At 44.7% G+C, this 20,814-nt stretch overlaps 2 protein-coding genes across 2 annotated transcripts; one reads left to right on the top strand and one right to left on the bottom strand.

Moving 5' to 3' along the window:
- The first annotated feature begins 1,690 nt into the window (after nucleotides 1–1,690).
- dcbld2 (discoidin, CUB and LCCL domain containing 2) lies at nucleotides 1,691–17,170 on the top strand. The gene is made up of 15 exons (XM_079170024.1): nucleotides 1,691–2,038; nucleotides 4,767–4,991; nucleotides 5,663–5,800; nucleotides 9,584–9,635; nucleotides 9,745–9,817; nucleotides 12,032–12,165; nucleotides 12,391–12,431; nucleotides 12,589–12,804; nucleotides 13,202–13,326; nucleotides 14,374–14,524; nucleotides 14,621–14,770; nucleotides 14,861–14,954; nucleotides 15,038–15,087; nucleotides 15,155–15,289; nucleotides 15,395–17,170. The coding sequence occupies exons 1-15, from the start codon at nucleotides 1,936–1,938 to the stop codon at nucleotides 15,790–15,792; spliced, it is 2,085 nt and encodes a 694-aa protein (XP_079026150.1). The 5' UTR covers nucleotides 1,691–1,935; the 3' UTR covers nucleotides 15,793–17,170.
- Nucleotides 17,171–17,313: 143 nt separating this feature from the next.
- Nucleotides 17,314–20,647, bottom strand: tmem30c (transmembrane protein 30C). The gene is made up of 7 exons (XM_079170026.1): nucleotides 20,289–20,647; nucleotides 19,917–20,033; nucleotides 19,540–19,647; nucleotides 18,809–18,899; nucleotides 18,593–18,736; nucleotides 18,300–18,512; nucleotides 17,314–18,113 (listed from the first exon to the last, which is right to left on the bottom strand). The coding sequence occupies exons 1-7, from the start codon at nucleotides 20,484–20,486 to the stop codon at nucleotides 17,926–17,928; spliced, it is 1,059 nt and encodes a 352-aa protein (XP_079026152.1). The 5' UTR covers nucleotides 20,487–20,647; the 3' UTR covers nucleotides 17,314–17,925.
- Nucleotides 20,648–20,814: the final 167 nt, after the last annotated feature.

The following is a 20,814-nucleotide window of genomic DNA, read 5'->3' as shown; positions in this document are numbered from 1 at the left end:
AGGAAAAGTTTGTGCTTAAGATCCCCATTATACCTGTGGAGAATGAAATATACTATGTATTGTTACAATATAGGCCTATCATATATACTACACATTTACTATGTAATATCATTGCTTTAGAACATCTCAGCAAAGGACTGCCGGTAAAAATGTTTTGCTTGCGGACAAACATTTACCAAATGTTGCATTGAGTGCATTGTTCAGGAGGAAAACAGAGTATACATACGGATCAAGTAGGGCTGCGCAATTATTCACATTTTTTTGAAAATTGCAATATGGCCACGGCAATTTTCAAAAGGCAAGGAGATGCAATATTTGTTCAAGGTGAAATGTCTGTCGAAATATCTTTTTAAATTAAATATTGTTGTGGTAGTTTGGTACAGAAACCCCTCACAAAAAATTCCACCATAATAAGTTTTAATGTTTTTCAATAAAAGTAATGATGTTCCTTCTAACATTGCAGATCTCAATTTAATTATCAATAATTAATAATCTCAATTAGATATTTTGAAAAGCTTTCAGACAGTGATGCTATGTACAAATGAGGTTGCAACGTATTGATGGGTAACATGTTTCAAATACTATATAGCAAAGAATAAACTGTGTAGAAAGATGAAAATGTGTCACAATGTTATGGGTATCAATACGGTTTTATTATTTTTCATCTTATAAAATACAAGCATAGACATATGCAATATGCACAGAAAATTAAAAGATCTGATAATAGTGCACAATGATTCTTATTCAATATAATGCTTTAGTTTAAATAACTATGCAAGCAACATAATGCAGAAGCCAATAAATAATAAAATGTACACCTGTTGCTTTTCTTACCGATTATAAGCGTGTCAAAATGTCTTAATAAAATGAAAATAAAGATAAAATCTGTCCTCAAAAGGAGTCTTTTTGAGAAAAAGAACGCTATTGGGTAATAAATCATCCTTCATTATGGGGTCCGTTATCTAAACTTTGATTATGTTTGCATTGGCGACAACATTGCAAGAAGTAGTTAATAGCAGTGGTGGAAAGTAGCTAAGTACATTTACTGTACTGAAGTACAATTTCGAGTTACTTGGACTTTACTTGAGTATTTTAATTTCCTGCTACTTCCCTACAGTTCAGAGGGAAATATTGTACGTTTTACTCCACTAAATATATGTTTTACCTTCCCTTACTTTGGAAATTCTGATTAATAATACAAAATACAATCAACAAATAAATGATGATGTATTATTTATTGTAGATAAAGATAAGACTGCATGATTCATTCAAGCTACCTGCAGTATACATAGAGAAAAATTATATATATATATATTATAAAATAACACAATTTTCACACCAATATTAATAATTCAATAATGTAAATAAATCATTCTGCAATGGACCATTCTGCAGAATGATTACTTTTGGTACTTCAAGAAGGCTACATTTTGATGCTTACACTTTTGTACTTTTACTCAAGTCACATTTTAAATGCAGTACTTTTACTTGTTTTGTACACTGTGTTATTGCTACTTTACATCAAATAAAAGACCTGAAGACTTCTTCCACCTCTATCAAAGAGTGACGTTAAAGGGAGTGTTGGTGGATCTGGGATCATTCAGACCACTTGGGGGACTCGGGTATCCCAGTCCCAGATCAGGAGGAGGAGCCTCGGTGGAGGAAGTAGCTCGCACAGCTTGGACGTGTGTGTATCTGTATGTGTGTGAGGAGCAGTTACCTCCATAGTGAGAGTGTCGCTAACCACTGGATTGTTAAAAACGACAAGCAAAAGACATCCACGGGGGGAAACCAACACGCGGAGTCGCTCTCGAGGATCAGCTTTTGTATCCCCACAACACCACCACCACCACCACCACCACCCCGCGGTACAGGTTGAAGCGGTGCAGCTGGTCCAGGAGCGAGCTTTATCATGCATTCAGACTGCAGGCTGCTATGGGCAGAGCGGTAATGGTGGGCAGGGAACCGACAGGGGCCGGGGTTCTCGTCCTGTCGATTCTCATCATTCTCACCGCGGAGGGCTGTCGAGCGCAGAAAGGTTGGTGCCCCCCCCCCCCCCCCCCTACACACACACACACACACACAGCTGCGGTGACAACTGGAGGAGTGTAACAACTGCACAGCGACATGCGGCCATGCTGGTTCTCAAAGTGTGAACGCGGACCTTTTTTGGGGGTGTTTTGGAGATGTGCTTCAGGCGACGGGACGTCGTTATTGTCCTCCAAACTTAAAAAAACAAACAAAAAAACCTACCTTACATGGCCGAGTGTACGTGCAGTTCCGCTCGGGTTTGCACCGCCGCCCGTTACGGTGCAAGTCTGGTGTAGTAAAACCAGGCAAACTGGTTCTGGGGAGAAAAAAAGATAGAGAAAGTAATAACGACTGCTTGTTGTGGTAGTTGCTTGCTCCATTAACTTGTGGCTTTTTAAAAGTTTTTAAAGTCACAATATCTCTTTTTTTTTTTTTTTTGCTTTTCCCGATAAGCTACCTTTTGTTAAATTGCTTGTTTTTTAAATGGAGTCTGGGTGTGAGGACTGTGTGTACGAGACAGCAGCACAGTTAGGAGCTTGTGGCCTTGTTTCTCGTCCCAGGTAGCCCACTTTATACCCAACACACCGCCAACCCACTACTGCATTCACAGGCAGCAAACGGTGTTGTGACTGTGCTCGGGTTTGCTCTACTCACTAATGTACCTAAATGCGAGTATTTGGAAGTTTAAGGAGCCCACAGCCGACCTCAGGTGGTCAGAGATTGGGGGTGGGGTAACGTTAGCAGTGGGGGTATCTCTGTAAACACGTGGACACCGTTTGTCATAACTCTACATTTCACGTGCACTTTAAAAAGGGTGTCTCGTGGTGTTTTGTGTGATCATCTTACTCTTCTGAGTGGGTCTGATGATAAAACAGTTGGGTGGATTAAAGTTGTGTTCTGCTTTTGTTTTTTGAGCATTGAGGGGTAACTTCAGGAAGGTAACCTGAACTCAGAGTTGAGGGAAGCGGCTTGTGTTTTTGTCCTGTTCATCTGGACAGTGTCCACTGAGAGGCTCTTGCATAACTCCAGGCGCACAGAACATCCACTGAGCACCATGAGGCGTGACCGAGTGTTATCTCAGAGCCCACAGCATCCACGCCACCGCTCTCTTGACAGCTCAAAAACAAACGTATCCGTAAAAAGTCTTAAGGGCCATTTTCTCCATCGATTGTTAAGTCAGTTAGACATCCAGATATCTTCAAATGTCCTGCTTTTGTTTGACTTACAGTCAAGATTTACCCCCAAATATTCAGTTTACTCACAAGCCAAAGTTAAACTGCAGTTCATTACGTTTAAGAAGCTGGTACTGGAGTATATATTAGCATTTTTGTTCAACCGATGACTCAAAGGATTTATTAATTGTCAAAATAGTTGCGGTCGAACTAACTGAAGGATAGTTTCATCTCTGATCCAGAGCAGTTTATAGTTGTCTCACGTCATACTCGCAATCTATATCTGGCTTAAGGACTCTGTGAATTGTAGACAGAAGTTGATCCTCCAACCGTGTGATTTATAGATACATCGCTGTTATCGTCTCATCTACTGGCGCTCCAGATATCACTTACATTTAACAGATGGAAAGGCCCATTTTAGTGAAGGCCAACTACGTTTAACAAATCCCCAAGCGTACAACGCTGTGAAAAAGACACACAAAAAAGAAATGTTTCTTTATTACACTGCTTAATCCCTTTCTGTGTGCTAAAGGATCTGCTGATTTATAGAAGAACACGCATATGTGCTCTTAGGTAGATCCCTCTCAACCCGTGGGAGTCTCAGTGGGGACAATACAAGACACTGCATTGATTTAGTCTGTTTGGGGTATTCAATATAGAAGACAGGAATATTTTAAGTTTACTTAAAAAAAAAAAGGCGTAGTCATTTCTTAAACAGCTGTGCGCTGTAGTTTTCTATCAGAAGTATGAAACCGAAGGAGCATTTATGACGAGTTTCAGCTGAGGATTAAAACGCATTTCATGTTGTGAGTATTTATGGCTGCAGGACGTTGTTGGTGGAGTTCACTCAAAATGAACTATAGTCGATTTAAGGAGAATGATTCAACTGACAATCTCCCTGCCAAATCGTTGCAGTTGGGCATAAATATCAGTCTATCAATAAAACTGTTAAAATAAATCAATCCTCTCAGGGTGAGTAACTCATCAGCAGCATTGTAGCGATAGCTTCAGAAAGGCTAAAAGACAACAACAACTTCTGTTTCAAAATCAAACAACACAATTATTTATCAGAGCACTCTCGTATTTTTAATTTATGAACGATTCTCCGTCAAAATCAGCAGGAGGAGGAGGAGCGTAGAAACAGCTGTTTGCGGCTTGCAGCGCCCTCGATGTGACTCTCTCTCTGTCTTTCTCTCTCGCTGACTGTCGTTTCCCATCACCCGTCGGCCGTCTGTGGATCGCTACAATGGGGGAAATGGAGCGAGGGCCGAAAGTCACAAAAAGCGAGCAGGATAACCGTGTTCGGCACTGTCCTGAAACAACAGCTAAGCGATAGCCACGCGTCTCAGCCAATCATTTAGTTATAGATGTGAGAATCCCAAACAAAGGGAAATCTATGAGCACAAAAACCAGAACATGATTCAATAATCAGTCGACAGAAGGCAAGACTTGACCAACCACATTTGTTTTGTGTGCTTTCTCAGTGGCGTCCTCCTCCCCCCCCCCCCCCCCCCCCCCCCCCCTCGCCCCCCCCTGACACTCTGTGTTTGTGTTGTCCTGCAGGTGATGGCTGTGGCCCCAGTGTACTTGGCCCCAGCAGCGGGACCCTGTCCTCTCTGGGTTACCCGGGGACATATCCCAACGACACGGTGTGCGAGTGGGAGATCAGCGTGCCCCTCGGCAACAGGGTCCACTTTCGCTTCGCCGAGCTGGACATCGAAGACAGCAACTGCCAGGTCAACTACCTCCGCCTCTACAACGGCATCGGGCCCGAGAGGAGTGGGATTGGTGAGAGTGACAACGCGGATACTCGACTGATTCGGGGGAAGCAACCACAATTCGAGCAATAGTTTCCTACCAAACTGTTTAAATACATCAGATGTTAAACACACAGTGAGGAAGGCCTTCTAGTCACAAGTTAAGGTGCCAGAAAACTGCTTGTGGGATGGTCAAATAAAGAAAGGAGCCACAAGCTAGCCCATAGCCTGTATGCATCTCATTAGCCTCTTCTGTCTATGTTTGCTGCACAGTCGGAATAAAAAATATTGGATACAGGGCCAAAGCGAATCTTTGCACGGTTGACCCCGCGATCCTGCAAATATCAAAGTATTTGTTTGCACAATTATCAAGAAATCAAGCGGCTGCAGAACGCCGACAATGCCGGGTTACTGAAGTGCATGCAATCGCAGTGGAAGACCTCGGCCACGTGATTCAGCCTACAGTAACAGTTGTTCTCATGCCTGAGTGCTGCAGGGCTTCCCAAGAGAGTTGCTGGTAATGAAAGTTAAGCTAAATAGTAGATCGATAGATTTGGTATAGTTACAAATACAGCTAGTTACACCCTCCACTAAACAAGGACTAATATCTAACTTAATGTGTTTTTGTTTTTGTGTGTTAAACTGAACACACTTGTTTATTAACCAACCAGAATCTCTCCTCTCTCCTGTGTCGTTTTACAGTCAAGTACTGCGGGTTACGTATGAAGGTCAAAGAGCTGATTGAGTCCACTGGAAACCAGGTCACTGTCCAGTTCATGAGTGGGACCCATCACACCGGCCGTGGATTCTACCTGTCCTACTCCACCACCGAACAAACGGGTAAAGCTTCTTCTTTTTTATATATTCCGTGAGCTCCGAGCATGTACGGAGCGTTTGTGTTCTATGTGCTGTTTGTGGCGTTATCCTCCGAAACACCAGAGGACGCACAAACAAAATGAACGAGTGAAACCCGGAGATATGCCCACAGACCGTACGTGTAACCGGCCAACCTCCACAATGCCGAGGAAGGATTGTAATTATCTGTAAACTCGTATCTTATATTCATACTTTACGGCCGGTACAAGCCCCGTAAAGAAAGAAGTCAAGTATTAAAAGCATTATAAAGAAAGAAGGTTAAATATCCTGTAAACAATTTAATTTGGCTGGCAAAGTATTTACTCAAGTGTAGATTTTTAAGACTTCCTTTTTATTATATTATTTTATTTGACAAAGCATCTGAAAAAGAATTGGCCTTCTTTGTGTAATCCCCAGACATGTAAATCGTGCTTTTTATCCGTGAACGTTTTTGCGACAGTCACGGGATCACGCCGCGTTACAAATATTCAGAGGTGCGCAACCAAGTGCCTCCAGCCGTGATTACGTCACTATCTGGCGTGCGCGACTCGCGTCGGCTTCACTACGGCGACTACAAACTAAGCTTAACAAGGCTGGGGCTGTAGGTCGCGAGGCTGTATTTAGGCATGCCAACATGCTCACAATGACACCGCTAACATGCTGACACAGAGCAGGTATTGTCTACAGTCTTTATTTAACGTGTTAGCGGGCTAACGTTTTCCAATTAGCACAGAGCACAGCTGAGGTTGACGGGTATGTAATTAGTTTTTGCAGGCATCTTGTTACAGTCAAATTTTAATCCTGCTGGTGGCACGAGAGGAAAAGTTCATCATCACCAAAATCAGTCGGAGTAAATCCTCTGGGGACCATGAACGTCTGCACAGACTTTAATAATTCAGTCTGGTGGGCCGTGCTGCTGTTGGCGGTGGCTGACAAACAGTGTTTTTGAGGTGGTATGGAGAGCGTTTACCGTTCTGTTCCTGCATTAGTGTTCAGGTCTCATTTATTTTTGGGTAAAAATAGGTTTCCTGGTTCGTTTTGGATCGGACCCCTGAGGATCTCTAAACCACATTTCAGGAAACGCAACATGACGTGTTTTTATAAAATGCTGTTTTCTCTTTAATGTCTCCTATCCAGCGGTGTCAGGGTCGAACTATATTACCGGAGATGATAAAACATTTCCAATTATCCCGTCTGCAAACAGTGTGTGCAGCTCATGAATAGAAGAAAAGAAGACAGTAACGGTCAAAGAGGACTCGAGTTGAATGGGGAACTGTGTCTCGTTGCTCGAGGCTAAATGAGAGGAGCGTTTACGACGTGGTGTTTGCTCGCCGCTGAAGAGCTTATTCAAACACACGCAGATAAAGAGCTGCTCTGCTGCGAGTCGTTTGGTCCGATCAGCCACATATGTGGAAGTCCAGCCGCTGTGTGCAGGGTCATCATGCCAGTGGGCATCGCCTCAAATCAATGTGTTTTGTTCCCCTTTAGTGTGAGAACAGACGGTGTTGAATACAGACGAGTGGCTCCAGCAGATGTGTTTGTGTGTGTGTGTGTGTGTGTGTTGCCTCTGCTCAGCCGTTTGGTCACTTTGCAGTTTTACAGCCCTCCATGTCTCAGCGCAAAAGATAAACCGTTTTATTGTCGCTGTATTTGTGGTTTTTAAGTTGTGACTTGTTTTCGATGGAGTGTGGCTGGTATAACATAGCTAAGAGGGATAGAGGAGACTGTGGACAGCAGGACATTTAGGAGAACAGGGGCAAGAGGAAGCGAGTGATTTAGAGAAATCATATTTTGTGGTTTTATATTATACTGCCTGTTAGAAGCTGTGTAACCTTCCTCTAATGTGATGTCATTACAGAAGAAGTGTTTTAATAAGCCGCCTTTGCTCTAGTTTATGCTCTTAGATGCTTGTTTAATAAAGGGAGATGCACTTATGACTTCTGGTGACTAGTAGTTCTCTTGAATACCGATGTTGAATACACTTAAGTCGCTAGATGACTGTAATGTAATGCAGCAACCAGCACTATTTAAGAAATGAATATTTAGCGAGGCTTGACATGCAGCATTAGAGTTAACACGGATTAAATGAGGGTCCCAACTTAACGTCCGGTTATTTGATGTTTGTACAAAACAAGCAGCAGAATTTGCAATCTTAACAATGTTAAATGATGAAATTGATGCTGAGAAAAGAAAGTGTGTGTGTGTGTGTGTGTGTGTGTGTGTGTGTGTGTGTGTGTGTGTGTGTGTGTGTGTGTGTGTGTGTGTGTGTGTGTGTGTGTGTGTGTGTGTGTGTGTGTGTGTACTTCCACCTGTTAATAATGAAAGGCATGATGTTGTTGTGACTGGTTTCTGTGGGATAAAATGTTTAAGATGCGGTCCAGCTTTTTTTTAAATCATTGTATACAAATAGCACTGACAATATGCTGTTCAGGATATTTCAGTGTGCCAACCGCTTCAGGATCAAGAAGTCGGTTAGATTTCAGCAAATCTGCTGAAAGATCTCTATTTTCTAGGTCTGCTGCTCACTATTTGGAAAAGATGGCGTCTTCAGATTCCTTATTTTGTACAAAACCCAAAGACAATAAATATACAAACTGTCGTTTGAGAAGCTGGAATGATTGAACGATAGATAATCACTCATCAAAGTTGTTGGAGGTACATTTTCTGTCAATCCACTAATAGTTTTAGAACTATTAGCATCATTTGCATACTAAGATTTTCCACAGACTTCTCTGCTGCCTGTGAGTTTAAATACGAAAAAACAAAATAGTTCATGATAATTGATGCAACAGACATAATCCATTTGATAAATGACTACTGTAGCTACTCGATGCTGAAGTCCATGAGACACAGAAAACCGACTCTGAAATGCATTTTCTCCTCAATAAGAATGTCGTGACTGTGTAATCGTGACTCCAGCCGGCCGCGCTCTGTCATGTGGAAAATCTTCAGATAAAAACGGATAATTGAAGCCACAAGCAGAGGGAGGGCAGTGACGTCATAGCTGCGAGTGGTCGCCCCGGTACAACCGAATCACACTGAAAGGCAAACACGGCCGACCAATGGACCCCCGACTAGACTTCCCCCCTTCAAAGAACCGACGTGTGTGTTTTTCGTGTCGTGTGGGCGGGCGTGGGAGGACAGTTTGCACAGCTAAGTAAATCAGTCATCATGGCGACTTGCGGTGGTTTGGGGGGTATTTGTCAGTCTGAGTCACTGGTTGGTTTTCCCAGATAAAAGTGTTTTTTGTTTTTTTTCACAATCTGGTGGAGACTCACCGAGACTGACCACCACAGAGGAGGGTTTACATAGAGTTCCCAGCAGCCCACAGCATCCTGTCGGGCATATGTGGTGCGCCTCGTTGCCAAGATGCTCAGACGTGTTTGTGCTGCATCACTTTTTGACGTGTTCGCTGAGTCGCGCTGAAATCGACGGGACGATTGTGAATATTTTATAGCTTTTCTCAGTCATGGGTGACAGTTTCCAGAAATCTCCAGAAGTTCAGGGCAACAACCCGACTTGGTTAAGTTGAGTGAAATCATTCGGCTCATGTTTTGGGTTAAAATGAACCGTTTCTGCCACGAAAAGCCCTGAAAGATACCAGTGAGCGTTGAGCTGTTGGTCAGTGTGAATGTGTCATGCGTTTGCCTCTTGAACATTGTTTTTTCAGAGAGCAACAGGAAGAGAAAAAAAGGGGGTGATGGGTTAGCCGGAGAGCGTGCAGAGAAACCACTTATGACACTTATGTTTGTTTTGGCCTTTTTGCAGATCTAATCACCTGCCTGGACAAAGGGACTGATTTCCCCGAGGCAGAGTTCAGGTAAATAACATTTGCTTTGTGTGGATATGTGTGCAGTGATCACGCTGTTCAATATTCATCGTGTGTGTGTGTGTGTGTGTGTGTGTGTGTGTCTCTTTCTTCTTCTTAGTAAATACTGTCCGGCCGGCTGCTTGACATCCACCGAGGAGATTTCTGGAACTATACCTAATGGATACAGAGAGGTGAGGACTTGCAGTAGGCATGCGTTTTCTTTTTGTGGCGTCCTCGGCGTCACGTCCACGTCCGAGTCACGGTGCCCTGTGGTCTCGCGCCGTTTTGGTCACCGTTGCCCCCACAGGGTCCACCAGACTGTCAAGCATCTGCTTACTCATGGATTCGTGGCTCTGTTTTTGTCTCTCCGCCGACGCCCATTGCCGCGCTTGCGAGTCTGCACATCTTTCCGTGAGAGTCCTCTCTTTCTTTCCTGTGTAAACGGGCCTCTGCGCTGTGGTATGCGAGTCCTGTTCTGATGACCTCACAGCACCCCCGCTGCGCGTGAGGTCATGGGCGCCGAGGCTCTGGCTGATGACTTCATTGCTCGGAGCTTTGGGGGGGTTTAGTGGAGGGAGGGAGTGTTGCTGGCTGATGGGAGGACAGGGAGGAGCGTTTTGGAGGAGGAGGGGAGGAGGGGGGGGGGGGGGGGGGTGCTTCAGGGAGTGAGGTGCCCCACAGGAACAGAGGAGGGGCAGGGTCAGCGGGTGAAAGGGAGGTGAGATAATAGTTTGGCTGAAAATAATAAGCCTCTAATCCAGTCCAGCTGCAAGAGGGCGCTGAGCTCGGCTGTGTGCTGAGTGTGTGAGACAGAAAGCTGCAGAGTTGAGTCGGTGTGAGTGAGAAGCTGGAGAGGACCTCTGTGTTTGCATGCGTGTGTTTTCTGTGTGAAGTGATTCATTCATGCTTGTGTTTCAGGTGTGTGTGTGTGTGTGTGTGTGTGTGTGTAATTTGATAGTGACTGTGGAGGCATACTTCATTCTGCCCCACCCAGACCAGACTCTGCAGCTCACTTTCTCTTGTTTTGTTTTTTTTCTTACTGTGATCCATTTACTGGTTTTTATATTTCCACATCCCACATATCACATATCATGTCTGTGTGTGTGTGTGTGAGAGTGGTTTCCTCTGTTGGAGGCAGGGTGCGGCGGTTCAGAGCAAAGCTTTGTGTTTGTGTTAGTGGTTTGGTATGAAGCTCTTTAGGATGTGCCGTGTGCTTTTGGGAAGTTTAAGAGTCACAGGGCAAGTGTTGATTGCTTGTGGCAGCATTTGAATGGTGTGTGAGTGAGAGATTACATGTGCTTAGTGGGTCACCAGCGTTTTTTCCCACAATCTTGTCAGCTGTGAATTCCAGAGTGGCTCGTTTCCAGGAATAAAATTCCACCTCACTTGACCAGTTGTTGGCGGGCCGGAGTGGAATCTGTGTTTCTGTCCGTTCCTCGGTGATGTGGCAGCAGGTCCGGACAGGAATGCGGCCAGCAGTGAATCATTACCGTCAGTGACCCTCAGTGTCTTCTATACGGAGAAGTGACATCATGCTGACTCATCAGCCTTTTTATCTGCACCGGTCTGAAGGTTAAGAGCCCGTTCTCCGTGCTCACACACTGAGAGACAGTACTGCCTGTTGCTGCTGACTTTTTTTTTTTTTTTTTAGGAATTCTGGAACTTTGCCGGCATTTGAACCACAGACACTCGGCACCAATTTTGATTCCTGCCAAATATTTGAACTAAAAAAAAAAAAAAGTCCAGAGGTCGTTCTTCGTGGTGTTAGGGGTGGAAGATTGCAGATAAAACCCGCCATTTTATAGGCAGTATAAATCCATATAAATGTCGTGTAATATGTGATACTTTTTCAGGAAACTCAATTTAGAAGTCGTATCAAATATTTATATAGTGATTTTTGGGGGTTTTTAAAAAGCCGAATAATGTCCTATTAGCGAATAACTGTTTTAAAAACCGCTTGACCACTTTGAGCAATTGGCAACCAGTTCGTCATCAAACTGCAAAATGTACATCCCCAAAATATATACTTGTTGCACGAGAGATGTGTAAATATTGCTGTCACAGTCGGAACCAGACAACACTGCATGTTTTTGGAGACGACGGTGAAGCTAATGGCTTTCACTACGGGGGTGGAAAGGTGGATTTGTTAAGTCTTTTGGAGTCAAAATATCCAGGCACGCTTGAGCTGGAAGAGAAACTACACTGCAAAGCGTGAATAACACCGTAATAAGTGACGCATCAAGTTCACTAGTCCAAGGTAGCACGTTCTACACAACCACGAGGCCGGACAGACCTCATGAGATGTGCTGGAAATTGACTTTAGTTACCGTTTGTCGTAACGGAAATGGAATAGTGCGTAACCAGCGTCCCATAATCTCATCCGGTCTCATCCTCTCACTCTGCAGTCCTCTCCTGTGTGCGTGGCAGCCGTCCATGCAGGCGTGGTGTCCAACGCCGCGGGGGGGAGGATCAACGTGGTCAGCAGCAAAGGCATCCCTCACTACGAGGCCACGCTGGCTAACAATGTCACTTCTACTGGGTAAGACATGGGGAATCCTGGGTACATTTTAATCATGGCTTTAAAAACCAACTAGGCAAGACAGTCAAAAATCAGATTGTAAGAAAAAGAAATAATACTTAGAGGTTTTAACTGCGTTTTGTGTATTTTATTACTTTAAAGGAGTCAAAATCCAGGCAGTTTTCAGTGATTATTGGTAAAATTGGTCCCATCTATGCGTCTCTAATCGTACATTTCTCTCCTCAGAGGAACGTTGTCCAACAGCCTCTTCACCTTCAGAACCAACGGTGAGTTTATTCATAAGCACCCGTAGGAGCTGTAATATCTTTGTCCCGTAAATGAAATGATTAAAGTCAGCATCTGTCATTTGGAATGCGAGTGTGAATGTTGCTGTAATGTCCGTAACGTTTTACGAGGCTGCACGGCATCCGTCTGTGCTCGCAGGCTGCTACGGAACGCTCGGTTTAGAGTCCAGCGGCGTGGCGGACACTCAGCTGTCGGCCTCGTCTGTGTGGGAGTGGAACAACAACCTCGGTCAGGACAGTGTGTGGGCGCCATCGGGGGCGCGGCTTAAAAAGGCGGGGCTGCCCTGGGCATCTTCTCAGATGGACCAGCAGCAGTGGCTGCAGGTCGATCTCAAGAGGGAGAAGAGGATCACAGGTACACGACCACATACTAACACGTGCATAAAAACAAGACGCGCTGAAATGACTCAACAATAAAACCATTATCTTTTAATTTGACTGTATGCCTTGAATGAGGCTTCCCGGCAAAACCATACCTGTGCTCAATTTTAGTCGCGCGGATTGCCAATTAATTTTGTACAGACATTCATGGTCCCCAGAGGAACAATCCGTATGACTTTGGTGATCCCTTGACTTTGTCCTCTAGCGCCACCAGCAGGTTATTTGTAGCTTTTAGTGCAACATCTGAACGACTATTAGATCAGGATGAATAGTAATCACTCCCCTGACTTCTCATCACCATGATCTGGTCAAAAATGTTAATTACCTCCAATACACGACCAGAATCTTGTTCTGTCTGTCGTCTCATTTAGGTATCACCACCACTGGCTCCACCCTGAGAGAATACCAGTACTACGTTTCAGCATACCGGCTCCTGTACAGTAACGACGGCCAGCAGTGGTTCATCTACGGGGAAGCTGATTCTGCACAAGACAAGGTAATACAATCACCAAATCAATAAAACCCAATGTGCTCGACTATTACGTCATGGGGCTTTTAGTTTTCCCTTCTCCTTCAAATTAGTGCAAATGGACCAAAACGTCCCTTCAGACGGCTGCAGGGGCACACACTTGCACCGTTTCCACAGCGACCGGTATTGACCAAGAGCTGTTTATGGCAGGAAATGATGACCGTCAGTGGTTTGAGTTAAGTGCTGTGATAGACAAGCCAGGACACTTGGGCATTAATAATGAATGGATATGGATTTAGTGGCTGAGCTGCTCTCTGCTGGGATTCTCAGACGCTCTCAGTGACTGATGCACGAATACTCACTATTGTTCAGGGCGGAACAATAGTGTGAATTGGATATGGGTCGTTAAAACAGCATTATTCTGCATGGATGTTCCTAATTAGGCCTCCACATGTTGCGTTTTCTGATTAGGACATGCGCGATACGCTGAAATCATAAACGTTTTAGGAGAAGTCTTTGGATATGTATACGGTGCATTCAGTATACGCATCTCAGCTGGGGTTTTTACTACAGTTTGCGACATTTGGTCTCTTGCCTGCCTTGCTCCAAGGCTGGGAAAGTGTTGCATGGCCAAAAGAAAAGCCCCCGTTTCTGTGCTGAAGGAGAAACGTGCATACTTTAAAACATTATGAAAGACTTGGATAGCAGGCTGCCTGCTGCCACGGCGCTGATAAACAGGTTTTGGGATATGCAGCCGTAGGACGCAATTCACGGGGTTATGCATGGCTGCACGTAAATGGGAATATTAGTGGAATTCCATTAGCCATGTAAACTGCTTAGAAGGACTATTGTGTTTTTCGCAATAAGGGCAAAATTTTAATATTCTGCGCGTGTAATCAAAGTCATTGTGTAGAGGAAAGTTATTATTAGCTTGCCATGTTGGAAAACAATCAGCTTATGGTTTATAGTTCATTTGTTCAGTCTGGCACAAGTTCTTCTAACACTACTCGTACTGGGCTACAGTTTGGTTTACATCTCCGCCACAAATAACAGTTCGTTCTCATTTGACGGTAGATTTTCCAAGGCAACACCAACTACCTGCACGAGGTGAGGAATAACTTCATTCCCCCAATCGAGGCCCGCTTTGTGAGGATAAATCCAACCCTGTGGCACCAAAGAATCGCGCTCAAGTTGGAGCTGCTTGGCTGCCAGAATACAAATACAGGTTGGTCGAAATTGTTGGTTTGCACCTCAACAAATGATCCAGTGAAAAGAGATTCGTAAGCTCCTGCTCAATTCCAAATTCTCTTGTTTTTGACAGTGAGGCGGAGGACAGAGCAGAGGCCACGGATGTTTCCCCCCTCTCGTCATACTCCACCTCCTGCCGGTACAAAACGACCCCCCCACCTCGGCGGAACCACACACACCCCAGACATTAGAAACACCACTATGCCTCCTCACACTGGCAAAGGTGCGTCAGATTTTTTTTATTTAAAAAAAAGACTGGTTTGATCCCAAATACAGACATGGTGATGTTTATTGTCGTGTTCTTGCTCTTTAGATGTGGCACTGGCGGCGGTTCTGGTGCCCGTGTTGGTCATGGTTCTGACCGCCCTCGTCTTGATAGTGGTTTGTGCTTGGCACTGGAGGAGCAGGTGTGTGTTCTCTCATCATCATGCAAAGTAGAAGAAATCCGTCTGAAAGCTTTAGTTTGACTGTATTTTTCCTCTCTTGGTAGGAAAAAGAGTTCTGAAGGAACATACGACCTCCCTCACTGGGACCGCACAGGTATGTAATCCGCCTGCATGCGTTTGGTGAGCGAGTGCCGTGCATCTCATTGTGCTTCTCGCTGCAGACTGGTGGAAGAGCATGAAGCAGCTGTTGCCCTCTAAGATGGTGGAGACGGAGGATTCGGTTCGCTACAGCAGCAGCGAGGTGGGCCGGCTTTCGGGGAGAGGCGCTGTACCCAGACTACATGCTGAACCCGCAGGTAAACCAGCTGTTCTTACCGATTCCCGGCATGCAGACACGTTGTGTCTTCAGAGATGATGGCTTTGACAACACAACCAAACTCCATGACCTGCTGTATTTTCAGAATATGCGCAGCCCCTGGTGAGCGGCGTTACGACGTTGGGTGCCCGGTCGACCTTTAAACCAGACGAGGGGCCCGACCCGGGGTACTCTGATCCCGACCTGTACGACGCTCCCATCTCGCCAGACGTGTACCACGCCTACGCAGAGCCCTTGCCAGCCTCGGGATCCGAATACGCCACGCCCATTGTGGTCGACATGGGCTGCCACCCGTCGGGGGGCTCCTCTCTGAACCAGCCCCCCGCAGTGTGTGGCTTCATGGGCGCACGGACAGACAGCGGCCACTCGGGGCGGTCGGCTTACGACACGCCCAAAAATGCCACTGGACAGGTCACGCCCACCGAGGATCTGACCTATCAGGTACCTCAGAGTAGCACTCAGAAGCCAACGGGAAAGAGCTGAAGAGTCTGGATGCACATGGCCTTAATCTGCCCCCCATCCCCCCCCTCACTGCCAACCCAACAGACAAAGATAGAGGGTTGTTAGCGGAGGAGGTGGTGGAGTGAACCTGTGAGCCCTGGAGCCTGGGCTCGAGTCTTGAATGAACACTACCTTAGCTTTAGATTCATCTGGAGATGTCTGTATTGCCTAAATGTTTCTGCATGGCCACGATCTGCTCGTGTAGTGCCATTACAGTCCTATCACTGAAACCACAAAGATGAATGTGTTTGTGCCAGGTGTGAGCGGCGTCGATGGGGGAGGGGGCGTGGACGAAAAGGAGAAAGCCGACTACTGTTTGATAAAGACTTTGTCCCTGTTCTGTGATCCGTAGTAGTTCTTGCATTCTGTGAAACTGTGATTTCCATTGTTCTTCTGTTACATGCTGAATGAAATGTACCTGATGAGTAACATTCATCAAATCTAAAAGGGTCCTTTTTAGTGAATGAACTGCATGTTGCATTAAGTGTTCCCACATCCACGGTGAAAGAATTCCTCCTAGTTTTCCACGGTACGTCTTTTGTCTTATTTTGTTTAAAAAGCATGACTTGAAATTGTGTATAGTTCTAGTAATCCCATTACTGCAAACCTGTTTAAACTCTCAGATGATTTACTGATATTTATTTTTATTTCACATCCTGCTGATGAGAAACTCTTTGTTTAAAAGTAGCCCATCACCACAGTCACTGATTAGACGTCCAAGAATTGTGGTTGCACTGTCGTGGAGACCTTTCCGGACAACGAGTAGGTTTTTATTCTTAAATTAACCTCGTCAGAGAGATGTTGTATGTTAACTTGAAAAGGCTAATCGGGAAGATACTTTGTCATATGAAAGACCAAATGTTGCCTTTTTCTGTGTATATGCAATGTTATCCTCAACAGAACCACCTTTCACGATTGTGCCAATAAGCGCAGGTTTAGCCAAACCAACGATAAAGCAGTCTTAATGTGTGAAAAACAGTTTTTAAAAGGCCTAGTTAGACAAAAAGGTACAGCGAAGAGTTAAGATGGGTTGATCTGTTACAGCCGATGGTTTCCTGTGTGTTTGTCCTGAACTTTTAGATTTTATTTGTGCATCGTGGTGATCGTCTTGTGTTGAAGTGGGTGTTCTTTGCTTGTATCTATGTGCATCAACATCTGTATGTGTGGTTAGCCGTCTTTTGTTTTTGGACTGGTTTCGATGCGGCCGATAGTTGTATTGTAGGATGTGTTGAGTCGTCGTCTGTAGCACCAGTTGGACTGCATTCCTCTCCACCTGTGGTACTAATCTGACCAAACACTCTGTGGCAGTTGTGCAGATGGAAGACGCTGCTTTATAACTTTACAGAAGAGCAACCTCGCCTGGCGGAGGTGATGTTCACACAGCTGTGCCACCAATCATGCTTTGATTATCCTCAATAACCAGGGTCATCGACATACGGTTTGGTGCTCCCTGGTCACAGAGGGATTGTGTTTATGTGGCTCTCACTGACTGTACATAATAAAGAGTTTTAAAAGAAAAATGGTTTATTACAATCTTCAGCTGTTCTCGTCGGCCACAGCAGAGACCGTACAAATGGTTGATGTCGGCGAATGTTTAGAGCATACAGACATGCTTTATAGCAAGGCTAGTTAGAATTTGCACTGGCTAACCTTCATTGTGCTTTAATTACAAAAACATTGTCCACAAAATTACAAATGAGCATCACAGGGTTTCTCTGGCAGCTGTATTATGTTATTAAAGTGTAGTTTCTTTCACATTGCATTTTCTGAGACATAAAATACAACTTTTAACCTCAGTGAATGGATAGTAAATTGTTAATTTAATAATTCAAAAAAATATATTATGTTAAATATTGACAGTGCATGACCAAAATGGTGTGTATTTTTAAAAAAAAGCAAAAATTCAAGTAAAATCAATACATAAGGAAACCTCACAATAAAAGCCCTGATATGTTCGTATAGCTGGGAAAGTCCATCACATGCATCAAAGTTCTTGTCATTTCCGATTTGTTGTCTCTAAAAACGGCTCCTTACAGCACGTCACTTGTCACTTTTCACTTTTCAGCCACTCGTGAGTTCTTCCACTCCTCGGCATCCCGGTGCACCCCTTACCCTTCATTCCTCCATGTTCCTCCCGTTCTTCCCAAACTTGCACCACGCCACCGTGAGGACGACGGATATCAGTAGGATCAGGCAGCTGGTTACGAGGTAAGCGACCGGCAGGAAATGGTTCTGACCTCCGAACCAGGTCAGCGTGGTCAGCACCACTTCCTTTCTGCCCCGGAAGTACTGCACGGGGAAGTCTGGAAAGCCGAGAGGTCAAGGATGAAAATAGGTGATCACGAAGAACAGCCGTAGCTGTAGTCCTAAAATAGTCCCTGTCCACAATGCTTGCGTTTAACAGGAGACAAGACAAAGGACACTATCGCACACAATGGGACATGCGTGACATACTTTAACCCACGCTACAGTTAGCAGTGAAAGGATACTGTAGGATATGTTGATGCTGTAATTCCCTGCAGGCAGACCCTTAGTAAAGGGCTTTTGGGCTCGGTATAAAACCCCGTAGAGCTTCTTGAAGTTGGGGAAGGCCGCCTCCCTCATCCACACGATCAGGTCGTCATTGATGAAGCCGTTGTTGATCGGGTCGGGGGTGTCGAGCTCGTACACCGGCCTCTGCCAGTACAGAGGCTGCGCTGTGCCTATGTGGTAATCACAAATCAAGTCACGATGAATGACGACAACGAGTCGTGCGGTTTCTGTGCGTTTCGTCCCCATTTACCTTCGAACACTTGAGCGAGTGTCATGTTGCCGTCCTGCGGGTTGCGGTACTTGATGTTTTTGTCCGTGTACCAGCTGAGGCCTCTCCGGTACAGAGGGACCCGAACAGGACCACTGGAGCCTCGGTAGCTCAGAGTAAAGGAGTCTGGGAGAGCACATGCGAGGTCAGAGGTCGGAGGGTGGATGTGATAAGTGATGTGTTACGAGTGGTGCTTACCGTTGAAGATGCTGTTGGCCACAGCACCACAGGGGGCAATGGGGAGTCCGTTTAGGCCGTTTGTGAACGGCTTGCAGTATGTACTTGGGTTCTAGTCAGGAAACACAGTTAGTGGTCAAAATAAGTATGAAAGCAGTGGTGTGCTGTGTACATTTAATCTAGTACTGTACTACAGCGCAATTTGGGGTATTTTTTTATACTTGCATATCATTTTTTTTACTACTTTCTGAACATTACTTTTCACTGTCTTTTGTTTGTAATGTATTGATATTTTCATATCTTGTTAAAACATCTTGTCAACAGTATTGTACGTAGTTATATCTCATGCATATTCAGTTTATGTTCATTGTAATATTGTAAAATGTTAATATGATGTAGGTGGAGGCTTCAAATAAGCCCAGCTGGCTTTTTGCCTCTTCCTGCTCGGTGATATTATTTCTCTCTCTTACGTTTGTTTATTTTATCGTTTAAATTGTGCAAAATAAATAATATTTGTTCATTTTACAAAATAAGATTTTTTTGAAATCATAAAAAATATCCATTAGTCCATAAAGTTGTTAAGATTAGCGTCACCGCCACACTCACCTGTTAAAGAGTTAATACATCGTCTTTAAAGTGTCCTCATCCTTCAAGCTATCTGAGAGCATGTGTTGCAGTATTTGAAGTCAACATAATACACCGGCAGTAAAGAAAGTGTCCTAACAATGTTATTGTGAAATACTCTGGAGCACCTTTAAGTTAGTCTTCCTTCCAACCATTTGTCCATCATCTCTGGAGTCCATGTATCTGCGGAGGTTCTGATGGAAGTTCTGGAGGCCATAGTAGAAAAAGACGTCTCCCTGGAACAAGCAGCAGGACACACCAGCATAGTTCTTTCAGATTAAAAGCACGCAACAGAATTGAACGCACCGGGTCCTGTCGAGTTAATACTTGACATTGGACTATAGCAGTTTTGACAGAACGAGCTTAACTACGACTCTCTTGGGAGCTTTCAACCACGCGTAGAATAACTTGGGTGTCTAGAAAAAAAAAAAGCTTGTAAGTGAACCCCCAAAAATTCAGATTGCTTTGTTACACCATGTTGTCAAACTTAAAGAGATCGTTTTACCTTGAATGCTTTTTTAATTTCAAACTCCACCGTGCAGCTGCAGGATTGTGCCGCGTTGCTCACATTTTTACGCAGTTCAAAACATTTATTGCATGTCCCGGCCTCTGTGTAGTCCAGCTGAGGAGACAAGAGAGTAAGTTAAAACGTAGAATGAATCGAGAATAAACGCTTCCCGTTTACGAAACTCAAAACATAACCTTGAGTCTTTCCTCTCTTTGTCACTCCCTGTTTTATTGCCCACGAGGGCATTCAGTCTCTCTTAGTATCTCTCACAGGCATATTACTTTATGCATTTTACAAACTTATTTTTCCCATATTAAAGAACGACTAAATAAGAAAAGTGCAATATCTTTCAGAAACACCCACACTCACCTTTTTTTCCTGTGTGCTCTGCACCGTGAGCAGCAGCCATACTCCCAGCAGCATGCACAACAGAGCCATAAAGTAGAAGAAGGGCAGCACGGTGTTCGCAGTTAGCATGGGAGACCAGGCGGGCAGCCTCTGCTGTTTGAAAGCGGAGTTGTCCGGCCTGCGGGCCAGGGGCCCGGACTTGCCCTTCACTTTGCCCATGAGAGGAACCGTCGGCTACGGACAGAAGAGGAACTCGAGACAGCTGGAGATCCCGAAAGAGTGTGTGTCAGAGATGGCGCTGCTCTATCTTCTCTTCCTGTTCTTTATTCAAGCGTTATCTTCCTGCACATACACACAAACACACACTCATTCTGCTTGCCAAGAACATTTCCCAGAAGGCTTTGCAGGGCGGGGGTGACAGATGTGGCCTGTTACTTATTAACCACAATCCTTTACTTGACTACCTCTTCCTGTTTTCTCTTACTTCCGTGTTTCTTTGTGATGTGATGCTTTGTGCTTCCTTCTTACAAGACACACAGGTTCCTGT

Source organism: Pholis gunnellus, assembly GCF_910591455.1.
Source record: "Pholis gunnellus genome assembly, chromosome: 12".
NCBI classification, from domain to species: domain Eukaryota; kingdom Metazoa; phylum Chordata; class Actinopteri; order Perciformes; family Pholidae; genus Pholis; species Pholis gunnellus.
This window is presented reverse-complemented; position numbering and strand designations above follow the sequence as displayed.